General features: G+C 56.9%; 2 protein-coding genes across 27 annotated transcripts in view; both read left to right on the forward strand.

The window, feature by feature from the left end:
- DMTN (dematin actin binding protein) overlaps positions 1–12372 on the forward strand; it is a 38115-nt gene extending 25743 nt beyond the window's left edge. For 9 of the 25 annotated variants that reach the window (XM_038384627.2, XM_038384629.2, XM_038384631.2 and 6 more), the window contains exons 4-17: positions 261–378; positions 865–1020; positions 1257–1301; positions 2355–2463; positions 2939–2995; positions 3114–3266; positions 3634–3743; positions 3934–4039; positions 4426–4490; positions 5215–5263; positions 6433–6440; positions 7115–7174; positions 7646–7726; positions 9432–12372. In XM_038384627.2, the coding sequence (XP_038240555.1) occupies positions 261–378; positions 865–1020; positions 1257–1301; positions 2355–2463; positions 2939–2995; positions 3114–3266; positions 3634–3743; positions 3934–4039; positions 4426–4490; positions 5215–5263; positions 6433–6440; positions 7115–7174; positions 7646–7726; positions 9432–9545 (1231 nt within the window). In that variant the 3' untranslated portion in view covers positions 9546–12372. Of the gene's footprint in view, positions 1–256; positions 379–864; positions 1021–1256; positions 1302–2354; positions 2464–2938; positions 2996–3113; positions 3267–3633; positions 3744–3933; positions 4040–4425; positions 4491–5214; positions 5264–6432; positions 6441–7114; positions 7175–7645; positions 7727–9431 lie in introns of all 25 variants that reach the window. The other 16 variants (XM_038384636.2, XM_038384634.2, XM_043502901.1 and 13 more) reach the window with 7 other exon arrangements.
- A 1210-nt stretch (positions 12373–13582) lies between these two features.
- LOC119848593 (actin filament-associated protein 1-like 2) overlaps positions 13583–15352 on the forward strand; it is a 28662-nt gene continuing 26892 nt past the window's right edge. For both annotated transcript variants that reach the window (XM_038384567.2, XM_043503227.1), the window contains exon 1: positions 13583–13803. In XM_038384567.2, the coding sequence (XP_038240495.1) occupies positions 13788–13803 (16 nt within the window). In that variant the 5' untranslated portion in view covers positions 13583–13787. The remainder of the gene's footprint in view (positions 13804–15352) is intronic.

The raw sequence follows: 15352 nt of genomic DNA on the forward strand, positions 1-15352 counted from the left end.
GCACCATGGCCTTCCCGCTCCAAAGCCATCTCTAGCCAAATGGTGCTAAATTGACATATCCAAATGGCACACACATATAATATCCAGCTAGGCAGGGTGGGGCTGTTGGGTTTGGGACTGTAATTCCCACCTGTAATGTAGTGAGGCTCAGCAGACGATGACTGCTTCCCTTGGCATTGCTGCCTCTCTGTGTGCCTCTCAGGGGGAGCTTACCTGGGTTTTCTCTTGCCTTGCCCTGTCGGCTGCATTGATGGAGCCAGCAGCGGAGAAAGAAACTCACAGAGGTCTCTCCCTCCTTTCCAGCAATCTTTGACCTCCCCTGGGAGTGTCTGTTCCTCCCGCGGGTCCAGCGTCCCAGGATCACCCTCCAGCATTGTGGTGAGTGCTGTTCATGTCACATCTCCCTTTTGGGGGGGGGTCCTAAAGCGCCCAAACTACAAGCGTAATATAGTGATCAGAGCAAGGTCATGGGAGTCAGTACTCGAGGGTCCTGTTTCTGGCTCTGGGAGAGGTGTACGGTTTAGTGTTTAGAGCAAGGGAACTCAGAACTCCTGGGTTCTCTTCCTCACTCTGGGAGAGGAGTCTGGTCTAGTGCTTAGAGTAAGAGAATGGGAGTCAGGTGTCCTGGATTCTAATCCAGGCTCTGACCTGCTGTGTGACCTTGGGCAAGTCCCTTCCCCTTTTCTGTGCCTGTGTTTCTCCATCTCTAAAATGAGGAGAACAATCCCTTCCCAATTCCCAGATGGGCTGTGAGACCTCAGCTCCATGGGGGGAAAGCATCGTGGGCCCTGCCCTGCACTGGGAGAAGCTGAGACACCTGCTTGAGGCTTTTCTGGTTGAGAAGGAGCTTTTCCTCCTTCACAGGCCAGAATGGACAATGAGGTTCTGGGCTACAAGGACCTGGCGGCCATTCCCAAGGACAAGGCGATCCTGGACATCGAGCGCCCTGACTTAATGATCTATGAGCCCCATTTCACCTACTCCCTCATGGAGCACGTGGAGCTGCCGAGGAGCCGAGAGGTGAGGGTGTCTCAGGTGGGACATGGTCCCTCTGTGTTTGTCCTCTCTCTGCCAAACCCCCATCAATGACTGAACCAATGTAAGCTCTGCGGGCAGCTCCCATTTGGCTAAGGGGAGATGCTTTCACCTCGCTGGGCTGCAGGAAAGGGATGTACCAGGAATCTTTACTGCATATCCCAGATGTTGCAGGATGGGTCAAGTAAATGGCATCTGTCTCTCTCTGCTTCCTCCCACAGCGGTCCCTGTCCCCCAAATCCATCTCTCCTCCTCCTTCTCCAGAAGTGAGTACTCCCACACCTTGCCTCCTGCTTAGTTGTCTGCAGGCATCGCTTGCTCACAGGCAGCAGAAACCCACAGAGCCTGAGGACCAACCAGCCTCCCCCATGACGTGCCTTCTATTCTAACCACTGTGCTCTCGCTCCTATCATGAGCACTAGGGAGAGTGCGGGGGGGGGGGAGAGAGGGGGAGCCTCTGGGCGGGTCTACACTGCATTGAAACCCGAGGCTATGTGACCCGGGTTTGTGGACTTCCTGTTTCCAACCCCAGCCGTGCTAATTTGTCCTACACTGCGAAGACCTTCTGACTCAGGTCTGCTGCTTGAGCCGCATCCGCACTGCTCAGTGACAGAGCGTGGACTGGGACTTGGGCTCTGACCCATCCCCCTAGTAAGGACCTGGGAGTGCAGACAGATTTGTGTGCAGATGGAAGGGGGCTTGGGCTCAAACAAGGGCTTAGTGGCTGGTGTAGACATCCCCCTGCAGAGGCTCTACCAGGGTAAGGCGTTACTGGGACAGGTGTCAGGATTGGTGCCTGACGCTGCCTGGTTGACAGATCAACGGTGAGTGGATCCATCTTTTCCAAAGGCTACTTCCCCACTGGCTCATCAAATGGCTCCTCCACTGTCCACACGCCGTGGCTCTGTCTTGAGCATCTGCACTACTGGCTGAGGTGAGATCAGCTAGTCCAGAAGCTCAGCGGAGTCAGAATCCAGGGGCTTAGGTTGCACTTGGACCCTGATTGAACAGGAGAGTTTTAGAGGCTGGATTAAACTAACGAGCCCTGTGAAGGATGAGGGAGATGGACAGCTGGACTTTCAGTATGCCTTGAGGCCAGCTTTGCCATGTCTCACCATTCCAAGCGCTGTCAGTCTTTCCTGAGAGATCCGGGAGAGATTTCCCTCCCAAGGGGTGGGACTGAACTATTAGGTGCAGTCTGGGCTTGGCAGTTAGGTCTCTGTCTGAGCAGGCAGCATGGGCCACTGTCAGAGACAGGCTGCGTGGGGCGCTGGGCTGTCCCGGGGCAGCAGCTGCTCTGACACAGGCTCTGTTCACAGGTCATCCGGGACTGGATGGAAAATAAGTCCCTAGGAAGTGCCTCCCAGGCACCTAGTCGCCGGACCAGCAGCACAGCCCGGAGTGGAGTGCACCACTTCCACCGACCTGGTATGGCCCACACCCTGCCTGGGGCTCGCTAGGGCTCCCCACGTGGGTGCGAGGGCAGCAGGACCCCAACTTCAGGGCCCCACACCATACTGAAATCCTAACCAGAGACCCAAGACCAAACAGTGCAACCCCATCCCCCCTGCTCCTACTCGGGTGCCTTTCCCCCTCCACCAGCCTGAGTCAGGTGAGCCTGGAGCCAGCACCTGAACCCAGCTCAGGGACTGGGACCCACTTGTCCTTCCTCCCAGATCCCACCAGCATGGAGCAGGGTGAGCGCTGGTTCGTATACCCAGAGAGCAGGGACAGCAGGAGGGCAAGCCTCCCCCACCAGTGGGCCCCTACCTCCTCTAGGAGTGGGAAGGAAGCTCAGCTGTGGCTGCCCATTGGTGCCAGTGGTGGTGGTGGGGCTGGCTCACTGGGTTGCCTGCTCCATCAGTGGCATTTCTCACCCTCCTGTTCCCCTCCCCTCCTCCAGAGACCAACACCATGGAGCTGAACATATACAAGAAGCCGCCGATCTATAAGCAGAGAGGTGAGCACGGCTGCTTCTTCACCCTGGCCTCTGGGTGCTGGGTTGGGACATTTGGGGGCAGGGACGCAAGGCGACGGGGAAGCCAGGCCTCAATTTTCTGTCCCTCTGCCTATTTCAGAGCCCTCGACGGGAGCCCCACAGAGCAAGCACATGATAGAAGACCAGATAATTGAGTGCTCCAAGTTCCCTGCAGCCCAGGCCCCGGACCCCAACCAGCCAGCTAAGATCGAGACGGATTATTGGCCCTGCCCTCCCTCCCTGGCTGTCGTAGGTAGGTGATGGCAGGGTGTTTTACCTGCAGGTGGGCGACTCTTATCAGCCCCCCACAAGCTGAGCGGTGTCAGTACTGAGATGGGAGACCACCAAGGAAAGCTGAAGTGTTGATCTGAGTCAGCATTGAGGCCCCATTATGGTGACTGAGGGGGCTGGGCAGATGGGACATACAGCCAGGGCCCTGACCTCTTGTGGTCATGAAAGATCCCCTGGCAATTTTTGCTAGCCCTGGTGTTGGGGTGATGCATTCTGCCTCCCTAAATTTCCCCAGTGGGGAAAGGATCCAGCCTCCCTCTATTTCCCTGCCCCCTTGATTCAGAGTCTTGCTCTTGCCCTGTACCCTGACGCCCTCTTTGGGTCCCCAGAGAAGGAGTGGAGGCAGCGGATGGCCTCCAAGAAAGGCATGGAAGAAGAGGAGGATCTCACAGAGGAAATGACTAACCTGCGTGAACTGCAGAAAGAGGAGCTGAGTAAGGTAGGATGACCTTGGAGGTGCGGGGGCTCCAGGAGGGCTGAGTCCTGGACCCGTGCTGGGACTAGAGGGGGTTCCAGCTTGGAGGATGCTGGGATTTGAGGGGGGGCTGCTCCTTGGAGTATGCTGGGGCTGGAGGGGACTGCATCCTGGCACTGAGTCCTACTTGACCCTGACTGCTCCTTCTCCTCAGGTCACCTCCAACCTCGGGAAGCTGATCCTGAAGGAGGAGATGGAGAAATCTCTCCCCATCCGGAGGAAAACCCGCTCGCTCCCAGACCGAACGCCCTTCCACACCTGTGCGTGGGGCCAGGCAGTGTCCCAGACATGCCCTCCTCTCCTCTTCCCCCTCTCTGATGCTGAGATCCCCTCCCCAGTCCTTTCCTGCCATCGACAGGAGCAGCATCCATTTTAAGTCGATACCCTGACAAGTGACATTGTTTTGGTATCGTTCCAGGTGTTGGTTTTATTTAAATATTGATTGTTAGTGGTTGGGACTGGAGTAGCCCAGAACTCACCCCACAGCCAGCTCTCCTGGCCTGCTCCATGCAGCACCGTCGGCTAGGAGAGGCCGGGGCACGAGTCACGGGGCGCTCCCCCCGGACCATCCCCTGCACTGCTTTGTACTAGGATTGCTGCAGGAACAATCAGCCCAGAGATGATGCTGGCTCTTGCTCTTTTTCAGCTCTGCACCTGGGGAATTCCAGATCCTCCACCCTTCCTGCCTATGGGAGAAGTACCCTCACCAGGGTAAGGCACTGGGTGACTGCAGTTCCCCACTTTACCCTCCCCTTGCCTGCTGTTTCCTTGAGAGTGTGGTATTTTCCACATATTTTTCTTATCCGATCCGATGATGTTCAGATCCAAATGGTGCCAAACAGAACCACTCCACCTGGGCTGGGATCCAGCCTACGGTGCCCGAGCCTAGCCATGGCTGGGCTGTGTATCCCTGAGGGTAATGTCACAGGCTGGGATAGTCGGGAAGAGGGCTTGCCGGGAATTGAGAGCCAAAGTCAATCAGCCAGTGAGAGCAGCTGGCTCACAGCCCTGCTGGTGAGGGGACCCAGGGCCTTATGCCTTTGGGCCACTGGTTCAAATCTGGCCCACGTCAGCAGTGATGGAGAGTCATTACCACTTTCTGGCTGTTCGGAGTCTTGTGTGAAATAAGTTTGTTGGGTCTCAGTCCAGCCCCAGTGGAACAGATCTCCTTGTCACCAAAACCACTCGGACTCCGCTCTTCCCCTTGGGCAAGGCGGAGGGCAATGCAGGGAGAATCTTGCTGGGGTGCCCCCGGGGATGCAGCTACTCTGTGGGTGTAGAGGCCCCTTGTTCTTGGGGCTGTCAGCCTGGCCCTTCTCACCAGCTTCCAGCTGCTTCTTGCGTCAGTCCAGGAGGCAGTTTCTATCCAAGCACCCTGCCCCTCTCAGAGGCACTGCTACCCTGGTAGCTGATGCTGTCTGATTTCCTTTTGCAGCTACAGTCAGCGGAGTTCAGCCCAACCAGCAGTGAGAAGGGGAGCCCAGGTAAGAGAAGCATATGGCACAAGGGACAGGTGCAGGAAAGATGTGTGTCTGGTCTGGGCTGGTCACTCAACCCAGATAGGCCGTTCAGAGTCATCAGCATCAAACTCTTGCTCATCTTAGCTGGGCCTGTCGGCCTGATGGGGGCGCTGTGTCACACGCCCCATGGGCCAGACCCACAGCTGGTGTGAATCAGTGCAGCACCCCAGCACTGATGGAGACACACGGGTTTACACCAGCTACGGGATTCCAGCTCATCCCTGCCCCCATCCCACTGCGGATGAGCTCTGGGCCCGGTGCTTTCTCTTCGCCTCTTGCCCAGCCGCACAGGATGCTGACAATAGCTGCCCCCTATCCTTACTATCCTTACTATTACTATCCTTGAGAGGAATGGATGGATTTGGTCTGGGTGGCCTCACGGCATCAGGGAGGGCTGGAGACAGAGTCCTGCCATTCCAGGGCACCAGTTTAAATTAGGTCTGGCATGGTAGCGTGCAGGAGCCAGGAACTGCCAGCTGTCAGGAGGCCCTTAGCTGCTGGGTCTCAGTCCACTTCCCAACTGCAGTGTCCTCTTGGCAGCCCCAGCAGAGAGGCCAAGGGCTGGCTGGCTGGTGGGAATGCCTTCCCCCCTCGCCCTAGACATCGGGGCACAAGGCAGTTGCTGGGCAGGGTGTGGGGGAAGCCTACCCAGCTGCTGCCACGCTGTGCCTGTTCGGGGGCCTTCGCTCCCCGGCCTGTCCCGCACTGCTGGGGTGGGCCATTACTCACGCCAGTGGGCATCAACGCTCAGCCCCAGCAGCGTGGGCTTTGCAGCCAGGGCCCGAGTGGCCATTGTCTGTTATCTTTGGATGCTGGGAATTCCAAAGCTTTGTGCAGCCCACGAAGGGTTAAATTGATACCTCTCCCCTCCCTGTAGACAGAGAAACCAGGCAAAATCCTCAGCTGCCGTAAGCTACATTATATCTGTGGGCCAGATCCCTAGCTGGTGTAAAACCCACAATTACTTCCATTGACCTCCTGACGATTTCTACCAGATGAGGATCTGGCCCCTTGTTCTAAATGAGGTGGGACATACAGCCCCTGCACCCACAGCTGGGGAGTCAGGGGGTGGGGATCCTAGCAGGACGGCTGGAGCTAGGGTTCTCTGAGCCCCTTTCCTTTGTGTTTTGCAGGCCTGCAGGTAAGCGGTCGCCCTGCCGCTGAAGGGGAAACACTGGGAGCGGTGATGTATCTTGGGGAGGCGGGGTAAATGCCCCTCCCTTCCATTGCATGCTCAGCCTCTCCCAGTCTGGCTTGGCTGGGACCAGCTGCCAGACAGACAGAGCTCAGTGGTGCAGGCTGGAGCTGAGATTCAGACAGGACCACTGGGAAGCACAGGGACTGAAGCAGGGCAGCAGGGAAGGGAGTGGAGTGGCAGCACCAGAGAAAGAGAGAAGGGCAAACTGAGGAGACAGAGAACCCCAAAGAGGCAGGATGGGGATGGGAGGTAGGGGGAGAGGGAGACAGCAGAGGCGCAGGGGTTTAGGAGCTCAGGTGGGGGCAAGGAGACAGCAGAGATGCGGGGATTTAGGAGCTCAGGGTGTGGGAAACAGAGACAGGGATTTAGGAGCTTGGGTGGGGGCAGGGAGGCAGTAGAGACACAGGGGTTTAAGAGCTCCGGGTGGGGAAGAGAGAAACAGCAGAGATGCAGGGGGTTAGGAGCTTGAGTGGGGGCAGAGTGCCACTCTCTCCAGTGCCTAGGCTGAAGCCCATCACCCTGCCGTTTGTAAAGGTCCTTCGGGGAGGTGGTGGGGACTCTGGTGTGGGAAGCCCTGTATGCCAGCCCAAGACTGACTGGGGGTTTGCTGTCTGCAGAATGGCCAGCGGGGAAGGATGGACAGAGGGAATTCCCTGCCCAGCATGCTGGAGCAGAAGGTAAGAGCCATGGCTGGGGGCTCTGCAGGACCGGGGACAGGGTGCAGGGTGGCCCAGCCATGGGCTGGGAGGCTCACACATTTGCCTTGTTACCTGCTGCTGGCTGGTGCCTGTAGGTATTTGAGGTGTGGGACATGCCCCATTGCAGGCTGAGCTGGGGGGTGTGGAGTAGTAGACATGCCCTACTGCAGGCTTTCTGTGGGTGGTGGAACATGCCCCATTGCATGCTGAGCTGGGGGGTGTGGAGTAGCAGATGTGCCCTACTGCAGGCTTTCTGTGGGTGGTGGAACATGCCCTATTGCAGACTGAGCTGCGGGGTGTGGAGTAGGAGATGTGCCCTACTGCAGGCTTTCTGTGGGTGGTGGAACATGCCCCATTGCAGGCTGAGCTAGGGGTGCAGGGTGAGAATGGGAACGGGAACGAGCATTTTAATGAACCCCTCTGTTTACCTGTGTTGTCCCTGGCTCTCAGATTTACCCCTATGAGGTGCTGATGGTGACGAACAGGGGTCGTGTGAAACTGCCTCCAGGAGTGGACAGAACAAGGCTAGAGGTGCGGATGGGTCATCTCGCTGGCCCCTGCAGTGTGTGGGCCAAGGGGAGGGAGCGGGGCCAAGGAAACTACAGCTGACAGATCCCCGGGGCTGGGGGTGGGGGGATGGTTCAGGGTAAAACAGCTGGAGAAATACACAGAGGGGAAGGGAATGGGGAAGAGAGAGTTAATGCTTTGTCGCCCCTGGACTTGGAGCACTGCCTGCTGCCACCCCATCCCCGAGCTGCCGTCCTCGGTTGCCTCTCTCCTGCACTCCCACAAACAACCCTAGGTATTTCATTCTCTTGTACCCACGCTAAAGGTGGAAGTTAATTCGATTAGAAAAGGAGGGAGCCAGGCTCTCGCCCCATGACTACATGGGGTGGGCACCTGCCACAGGGACCCGGGCACAGCAGACTCCATGTCCAGCACCTACAGTGGGCGCATGCATTGTGAGGTCAGGGACTCAGCTACCAGGGTATGGACAGCGTCTGCTGGAGCCCAGAGAGACGCTCTGGCATTCAGAAAAAGAAAAGGAGTACTTGTGGCACCTTAGAGACTAACGAATTTATTAGAGCATAAGCTTTCGTGAGCTACAGCTCACTTCATCGGATGCATTTGGTGGAAAAAACAGAGGAGAGATTTATATATACACACAGAGAACATGAAACAATGGGTTTATCATACACACTGTAAGGAGAGTGATCACTTAAGATAAGCCATCACCAGCAGCGGGGGGGGGGGGGGGGGAAGGAGGAAAACCTGGCATTCAGGCCTGTTCTCCACACCATGTGGCAGTGGGTTAGCTGAAGGCATGATGTTAAATCGAGGTGACTCTGGGCCTGTCTGCACTGCAATCAGAGGTGTGACTGCAGCAGGCACAGACATCCCACAGCTAGCTTTGATCTAGCTACGGTGGGTACCAACAGCAGTGGATCTGTGGCAGCATGGGCTGTACAAGCCCACGTCGGGCAAGCTAATCTGCTGTAACCAGTTTAAAGGCAAGAAAGAGAGTCTATGCTGGGGTTTGCATTGGTTTAACTAAATCATTTTAAAACTGATTTATGTTAAACTGATGTAACTTTTGTGTGTAGACATGTCTAGTGTGAGGGTTTGTATTAGGACTGGATGGGAAATCGATTTTCCATCTTGTGAGAAATTCCATAATTTCAAAAAAAATTTCTATACCAAAACACAACAAAAGCAAAAAATTAGAAATTTTTTGAGAAACGAAATTCCAGTTTTTTGTTTGTTTGTTTTGCGTTGATCAAAATGTTTTGTTTCAATAAAATGGTTTCATTCTGATTTTGATTTTTAAAAATATTATATAAAATAAACAGCATTTGAAATGAAAAGTTGTTTAAAAATGGAAAATTGAATTTCCCCCAGCAAAACGTAGTGGTACATGCACACGTGTGTTCACACACGCACATTGATCTGGCACAAACACATATACACACAAACTGACCTCACATGCGCATACACATTGATCTGGCATTAAACCACAGGCACTGATCTGGGGCAGGCACATGCACAGATCTGGTGCACGCACACAGAGATCTGGTGCACGCACACATACACACACAGATTTTGTGCTTGCACACACACACACAGAGATTTTGTGTGCACACATGCACGAACACACATACACACACTCTGATCTGGCACATGCACACACATACATACAGTGACTGGTGCATAACACCCACTGTTTCTCTCCCTCCAGAGGCACCTGTCCCCAGAGGATTTCCTGCGTGTCTTCGAGATGTCCCTGGAGGAGTTCAGCAAGCTGGCCCTGTGGAAGCGGAACGAGCTGAAGAAGAAAGCTTTCCTGTTCTGAGCCTAGTGCCCAGCCTGAGCCAACCCTAGCCGTGATCTCAGTTAGTGTCAAACACAATCTCGCATCACAGCTGCTTTAGGGCTACTGAGCCAGTTTTAACACCTGCCTCCCCTCCCCGAAGCCCCTCAGGCACATTGATCACTCATTCCCAGTTTTGCCTCTCCCTGGGAGATATCGGAGAGCCCCTCCCTGCCCAAACCTTCCCCCTCACATGCCCAGGGTGCCAGGCTGCTGGCAACACTGGTGGGCTACTCAGTCTGGGTCTAACCTCTTTTAATGGAGCCAGGGGAGGGAGAGTTGAATAAGTGGCAGGAGGAGCAAGCAAACCCTAGTCAGCCAAGGTCCCTGGGCTGGATGGTGTGTAGGGGCTTCTCGGAGGCAGGGCATCAGTGTCCCTCTTTGCCTGTTGGGGTCGCGGCTGGTTCAGGCAGGATGGCTACTGGAGGGGGCTCTGGCAGGGGCCCTGGCTTTGCTCTCCCGGCTCAGCTTGGGGAGTGGACAGGACAGGGACACACCGTAGTGCTCGGTTGCTGGACGCATGTTGGTTTAGGTGTAAGGGAAGTCAGGGCTGCTTCTACCTTGCTGCTGGGCCCTGACTGGCTCCCTTGCTTCAGGACCCTGCTCCCAGCCTTACTGCTCCTCTCGGGGCCAGCCTCCCTCCCTGTCCACACTGGGCAGAGCACATGTATACATCTGCATAGCTGTAACCCTGGCGGGGCTGCCGGGTGTCGCCATGGCTGTGTTTCTGAGTGGCCGGTCAGCAATGGGGTTGTCATTTGCCTAGAGTAGGCTCCAAAGAGCCACAATCTTCATTAGCAGCCACTCCCCATGGACCCACCCACAGTTGGGGCCCCGTCTTTGAAATCAAGCAACCCTCGATGGAGCTGGGAGGGGGCCCAAGAATCTCTCGCTGGAGAGAACTGGAGAATCAGAACCAACCCTTCTGAGATCATCTCTGTCTCACTCTCGCTCGCTCCTGGCCTTCCCTTCCTCTCCCCACTCCCACCACCTCTCTCCCTAAATTCAATCCCTAGGTGGACGTGAGCAAGCACCTCCCAAGTTCTCAACCCAATGGCCCAGGCTCTCAAACCGCAGGGTTCCTCATTAAGGTTACAGCCCCCACTCCCCACCCCTTGCAGCTGCCTTTGGGGGAGGGTTGCTCTCAGCTCGATCATTTCAGGCCTTAGTAGTTGATGATTTTGCTCCTGCCCCTTTGCAGAGCCTCAGTCGAAGCCCCGTGGCCGCCCTGCCAAGCCCAAGGCCCTTCCCCAGGTTTGACAGAGGAGTTTGCCTGGGCAGTGAGAGACTCGGGGCTCAAGGCTGGAGCCTGGAGGCAGCTCATCATGTTCTCTCCAGCCTGGTATGCAATCACTGGCAGCCATCCCACTCTGTCCCCCTCAGGCTTCCCGGCTAGGATTTCCCCCTCTCCGTGTACCCCATGGGGCAGCAATAACCCTCTGCTGTGGAAACCACACCGTCAGTATACTGCCACAATCTGCAGGCTGTCCCCTGGTGACACACGAGGTGATATCTGACTCTGGCTTCCCCGCCACAGTGCATAACCAACCAGGGCTCAGACAAGCCAGCTCATCTCTATGCCCAAGGATGGAATTTCATCAGGTAGTGACAATATTTTAGAGCTTGTGTGGGTGAGGGGATGCCTGTGTCAATGCTAGGTGAAGGAGCAGAGAGGATGCCAACGCAGGGGACTCTGGGCAGCTGCATCAGTAGCTAGGAAGCCAGGCCCTGTGCAGTGACCAGCAGAGACTGATGTGGTGCCGATCCCTTGTGGACCACGGCCTCATCGCCAGGCCCTGGAGTTTGGAAATAATCACCCAAGATTGCTCTGCAGCCTGCACACAACACCCCCCTCCCCCAAACCTCGCACGCTTCAGAGCCACCTGCAAGGAGCAGTGTGTCCTGGAAAGGGCAGGAAACTTACCAGTATCCTGCGGGGTTGTTCCATGCTATGCTTCTTGTTTGCCAGAGGGTGAGCACAACTTCCAGCCCAGCTGTACTCCCCATCTCAGAGCCACCTCTGAGATCTCTCAACCAAGCAAAGAGTAAAAAGCTGAGAGACTCCCCCTTCCAGACAGTGCATTGATCAAAGGGGATCCAATAAGCCTATGTTTGGGTCAGCTGGCCTGTCTCGGGCAGAGCCTTACCCAGCAGGCCAGGAGCATTACAGAGGGGTGAGCCACGCTTTTCTCTGAAACGTCAGGTGTTGGCAGGATATTGGCCTAGCAGCCCGCTCCTGCACATTGAAGTCTGTGGGAGCTCCCTGTGTAGGGCACATGCAGGACAGTCCAGTGGTCTGATCACCCATCCCATCTGGGCTACAGCACCTTACATGCCTCCAGGAGAAACCCAAGGAGCTAACAATTTCCTTTGCTTTGGGGTCTTTTTAAAAGTCAAAATAACCAGCGGTCAAATAGGGGAACTGGCCCCTCAGAGCCAAACGATTTCCTGGGCTGCTGCTCCTTTCAGTCCCCCTGCTGGGTCCTTTTTCTACTGTGCACCACATCTGCTCCCCAGCGCTGGCCTGAGACCCACTCTCTCATGCTTTCCCTTTCCATTTCCAACCACTGCCCCACCACTACACTCTGTCGGGATGTAAAGAATGTAATTTATTGGGAAACCCCTGGCCCATACTTGCCTTTCACTGCTACTTATACAACATATCTATAAATATATATATATAAATATGGATTTTTTTCTGATTTGAATACAGTGATTCCCCTTTCTCTGTTTATTTTTTGCTGGTGTCGGAGATTCCATGTGAGAGTGATTTTTTGCTTATAATTAAAGGTGAAATGGCTTTATTCAACACCCACCTCTGCTGAGTTTCATTCCTGTTTGCTTTAGAGTGGGATTAAATATTGTTCTGCACCTTCCAGACAAGGACTGCAAAGTAGTTTGCAGGCCTTAAGAAATCCAGCCTCACTCGCCCAAGAGGGGATATTTGTAATTCCGTGTTACAGGTTGGGAAAGCGAGGTCCGAAGAGGAGGGACTTGCCCAAGATGACGCACTGTGTCAGAGTCAGGAATTGCACCCAGGAGTCTGGACTGCTCATTTTTTCTGTTCTGGCCACTAAACTTTATATAGCTCCATGAGCAAGGAGTAAAAACCCAGGAGTCCCTGATTCCTAGTCTACTGCTCTAAGCACTAGGAAACACTCCCTCTTAGGCCACTGATCCCCTAGGCTTGAGAGCCAGAACTGCAGTCCAAGCCATAACATCCACACTGCTATTTTTAGCATGCTAGCTCAAGCCCCACTAGTGCAAGTTTGTCTACCCGGGCTGGAAGGCTGGCTCCCAGCAGTGCAGACACACCAGAAGTGTCCAGTTTTTAATACTGATCCCTGGCCCTTTTCAGTGTTTCCCATCTGGATGCGCTTCCCAGCCGTTAGCGAGTTAAGTCTCACAACTTGTTCCCCCTCCTCTCTCTCACACACATGCAGGGAACCTCTGCACTGCACAAAACCCAGGGCAGACACTCTCAGAGCCCGGGGTCAACTGACTCAAGCTGGTGGGGCTTGCGCTATGTGACTATGGGGTTAAAAGTAGCCGGGTCGACGGTCCTGCGCACGCTGTGAAACCCGGCGGGGATCCCTGGGAGTACCACCTTTTCCGTGTCACAGGCACAGGCCGGGGAAGCGACTTGCCCAGGATCCCCCAGCAAGTCAAGGGCAGAGCCAGAAAAAGGACCCTGGAGTCCTGCCTCCCTTTCCCACTGACCCCCTACGTTGACACCCCTCCTTTTGGACTGGCTTTTCTCAGGCCCACGCTAAGCCCTTCTGCATGCCCCAGCCCTTCGGACTCGGGACTGCCAGAGCGGGTCCACACTGCAACATAACAGGGCTGGCCCAGGCCCCCACGGTGGGACTCTGGCTCAGAGACCCGCCCCGCCAAGCGCCTCCTAGGACCCGGCTCCGGCTGTGCGGGCCGCAGCGGGGACGGGGGGGCTCCGACCCAAACCGGCGCCCGAGCCTGCAGCCGGACGCGGCGCCCTGCAGGTGGCAGCGCTGCTCCGGGAAGTCTGCACGGGCGCCGGCCCTGGCCCTGCCTCCTGGAGTCCCGGGCCCCGGGCCGTGAGCTCAGCCCCCTCCCCTCCGGGCATGGGCTGCGCTGGGGCCGGGGCTCCGCCGCTCCAGCGCGCCCGGCTCCCCCCGGCTCCGGCGCGATGTGAGCGGCCAGCGCCGGAGCCTGCCCCCGCGCGCGCCCCCCCCCGCAGCCGGCGCCATGGAGAAGCAGAAAGGTACCGCTCCCCTTGCCAGCCCCCCCCGGGGACTGGGGGCCCCTCCGCGGAGCGGGGCTGACGGCGGGGGGGGATTTGAACCCAGCATCTCTGCCTGTGCTCGCGGGCACCCATCGGGATGGGGGGGGTGTGCAGGGGGGGGATTTGAACCCAGCATCTCTGCCTGTGCTCGCGGGCACCCATCGGGATGGGGGGTGTGTGCAGGGGGGGGGATTTGAACCCAGCATCTCTGCCTGTGCTCGCGGGCACCCATCGGGATGGGGGGGTGCAGGGGGGGCGATTTGAACCCAGCATCTCTGCCTGTGCTCGCGGGCACCCATCGGGATGGGGGGTGTGTGCAGGGGGGGGGATTTGAACCCAGCATCTCTGCCTGTGCTCGCGGGCACCCATCGGGATGGGGGGGGTGTGCAGGGGGGGGGGATTTGAACCCAGCATCTCTGCCTGTGCTCGCGGGCACCCATCGGGATGGGGGGTGTGTGCAGGGGGGGGGGATTTGAACCCAGCATCTCTGCCTGTGCTCGCGGGCACCCATCAGGATGGGGGGGTGCAGGGGGGGCGATTTGAACCCCGCATCTCTGCCTGTGCTCGCGGGCACCCATCGGGATGGGGGGTGTGTGCAGGGGGGGGGATTTGAACCCAGCATCTCTGCCTGTGCTCGCGGGCACCCATCGGGATGGGGGGTGTGTGCAGGGGGGCGGATTTGAACCCAGCATCTCTGCCTGTGCTCGCGGGCACCCATCGGGATGGGGGGGGTGTGCAGGGGGGGGATTTGAACCCAGCATCTCTGCCTGTGCTCGCAGGCACCCATCAGGATGGGAGAGGGGTGTGCAGTGGGGGGCGATTTGAACCCAGCATCTCTGCCTGTGCTCGCGGGCACCCATCAGGGTGCTGGTGGGGCTGCCACACCCCCCTCGGTGGAAGTGGTTCCCATCATATCCAGGGTTTGACTCAAAGAACAGGAGGACTTGCGGCACCTGAGAGACTAACAGATTTATTTGAGCATAAGCTTTCGTGGGCTACAGCCCACTGCATCGGATGCATTCAGTGGCTGTCAGCATCCCTCGCTCGCCAGATTGCTCCAGCCCCACGCGGCCTGGGTGGCGAGACGGCGGGTGGCGGGTTCCTTCCCCATGTCCTTGGGTGCGCGTTGCCCGGGAGCGAGGCGTTGGCATACGTGTAGCCCTGCAAACGTGCCGTCGGTGCTGCCTCTGTCTTGCAGAGGGGGCCCCTCTGAAAGCCCTCCTAGGTGGTTCCCTGCTCTGGGGTATTTGGTTGGGAAGCCGGGGATCTCCCGGGGTGAGGGCTGTGACCCATGCCGGGAAGAGCCCTCCTCTCTGCTGCTTGGGAGCACACTGCTCTGAGAGGGAATTCCAGTAACTGCCATGTCTTCTCTGCAGTCGTCCTCCCTTATCCCTTCGTGGTATGAGTCATCTTGCAGTTGGCCAACACAGCTCAAAAATCTGGAGTCCAGGCCCTGAGCCGCTGAGATGGCTCAGGAAGCAGAGATCAAATTAGGAGAACCTGGGATTGGAGGGAAGCGATTTCCCTG

Source organism: Dermochelys coriacea, chromosome 26 (genome assembly GCF_009764565.3).
Source record: "Dermochelys coriacea isolate rDerCor1 chromosome 26, rDerCor1.pri.v4, whole genome shotgun sequence".
Lineage (NCBI taxonomy): Eukaryota > Metazoa > Chordata > Testudines > Dermochelyidae > Dermochelys > Dermochelys coriacea.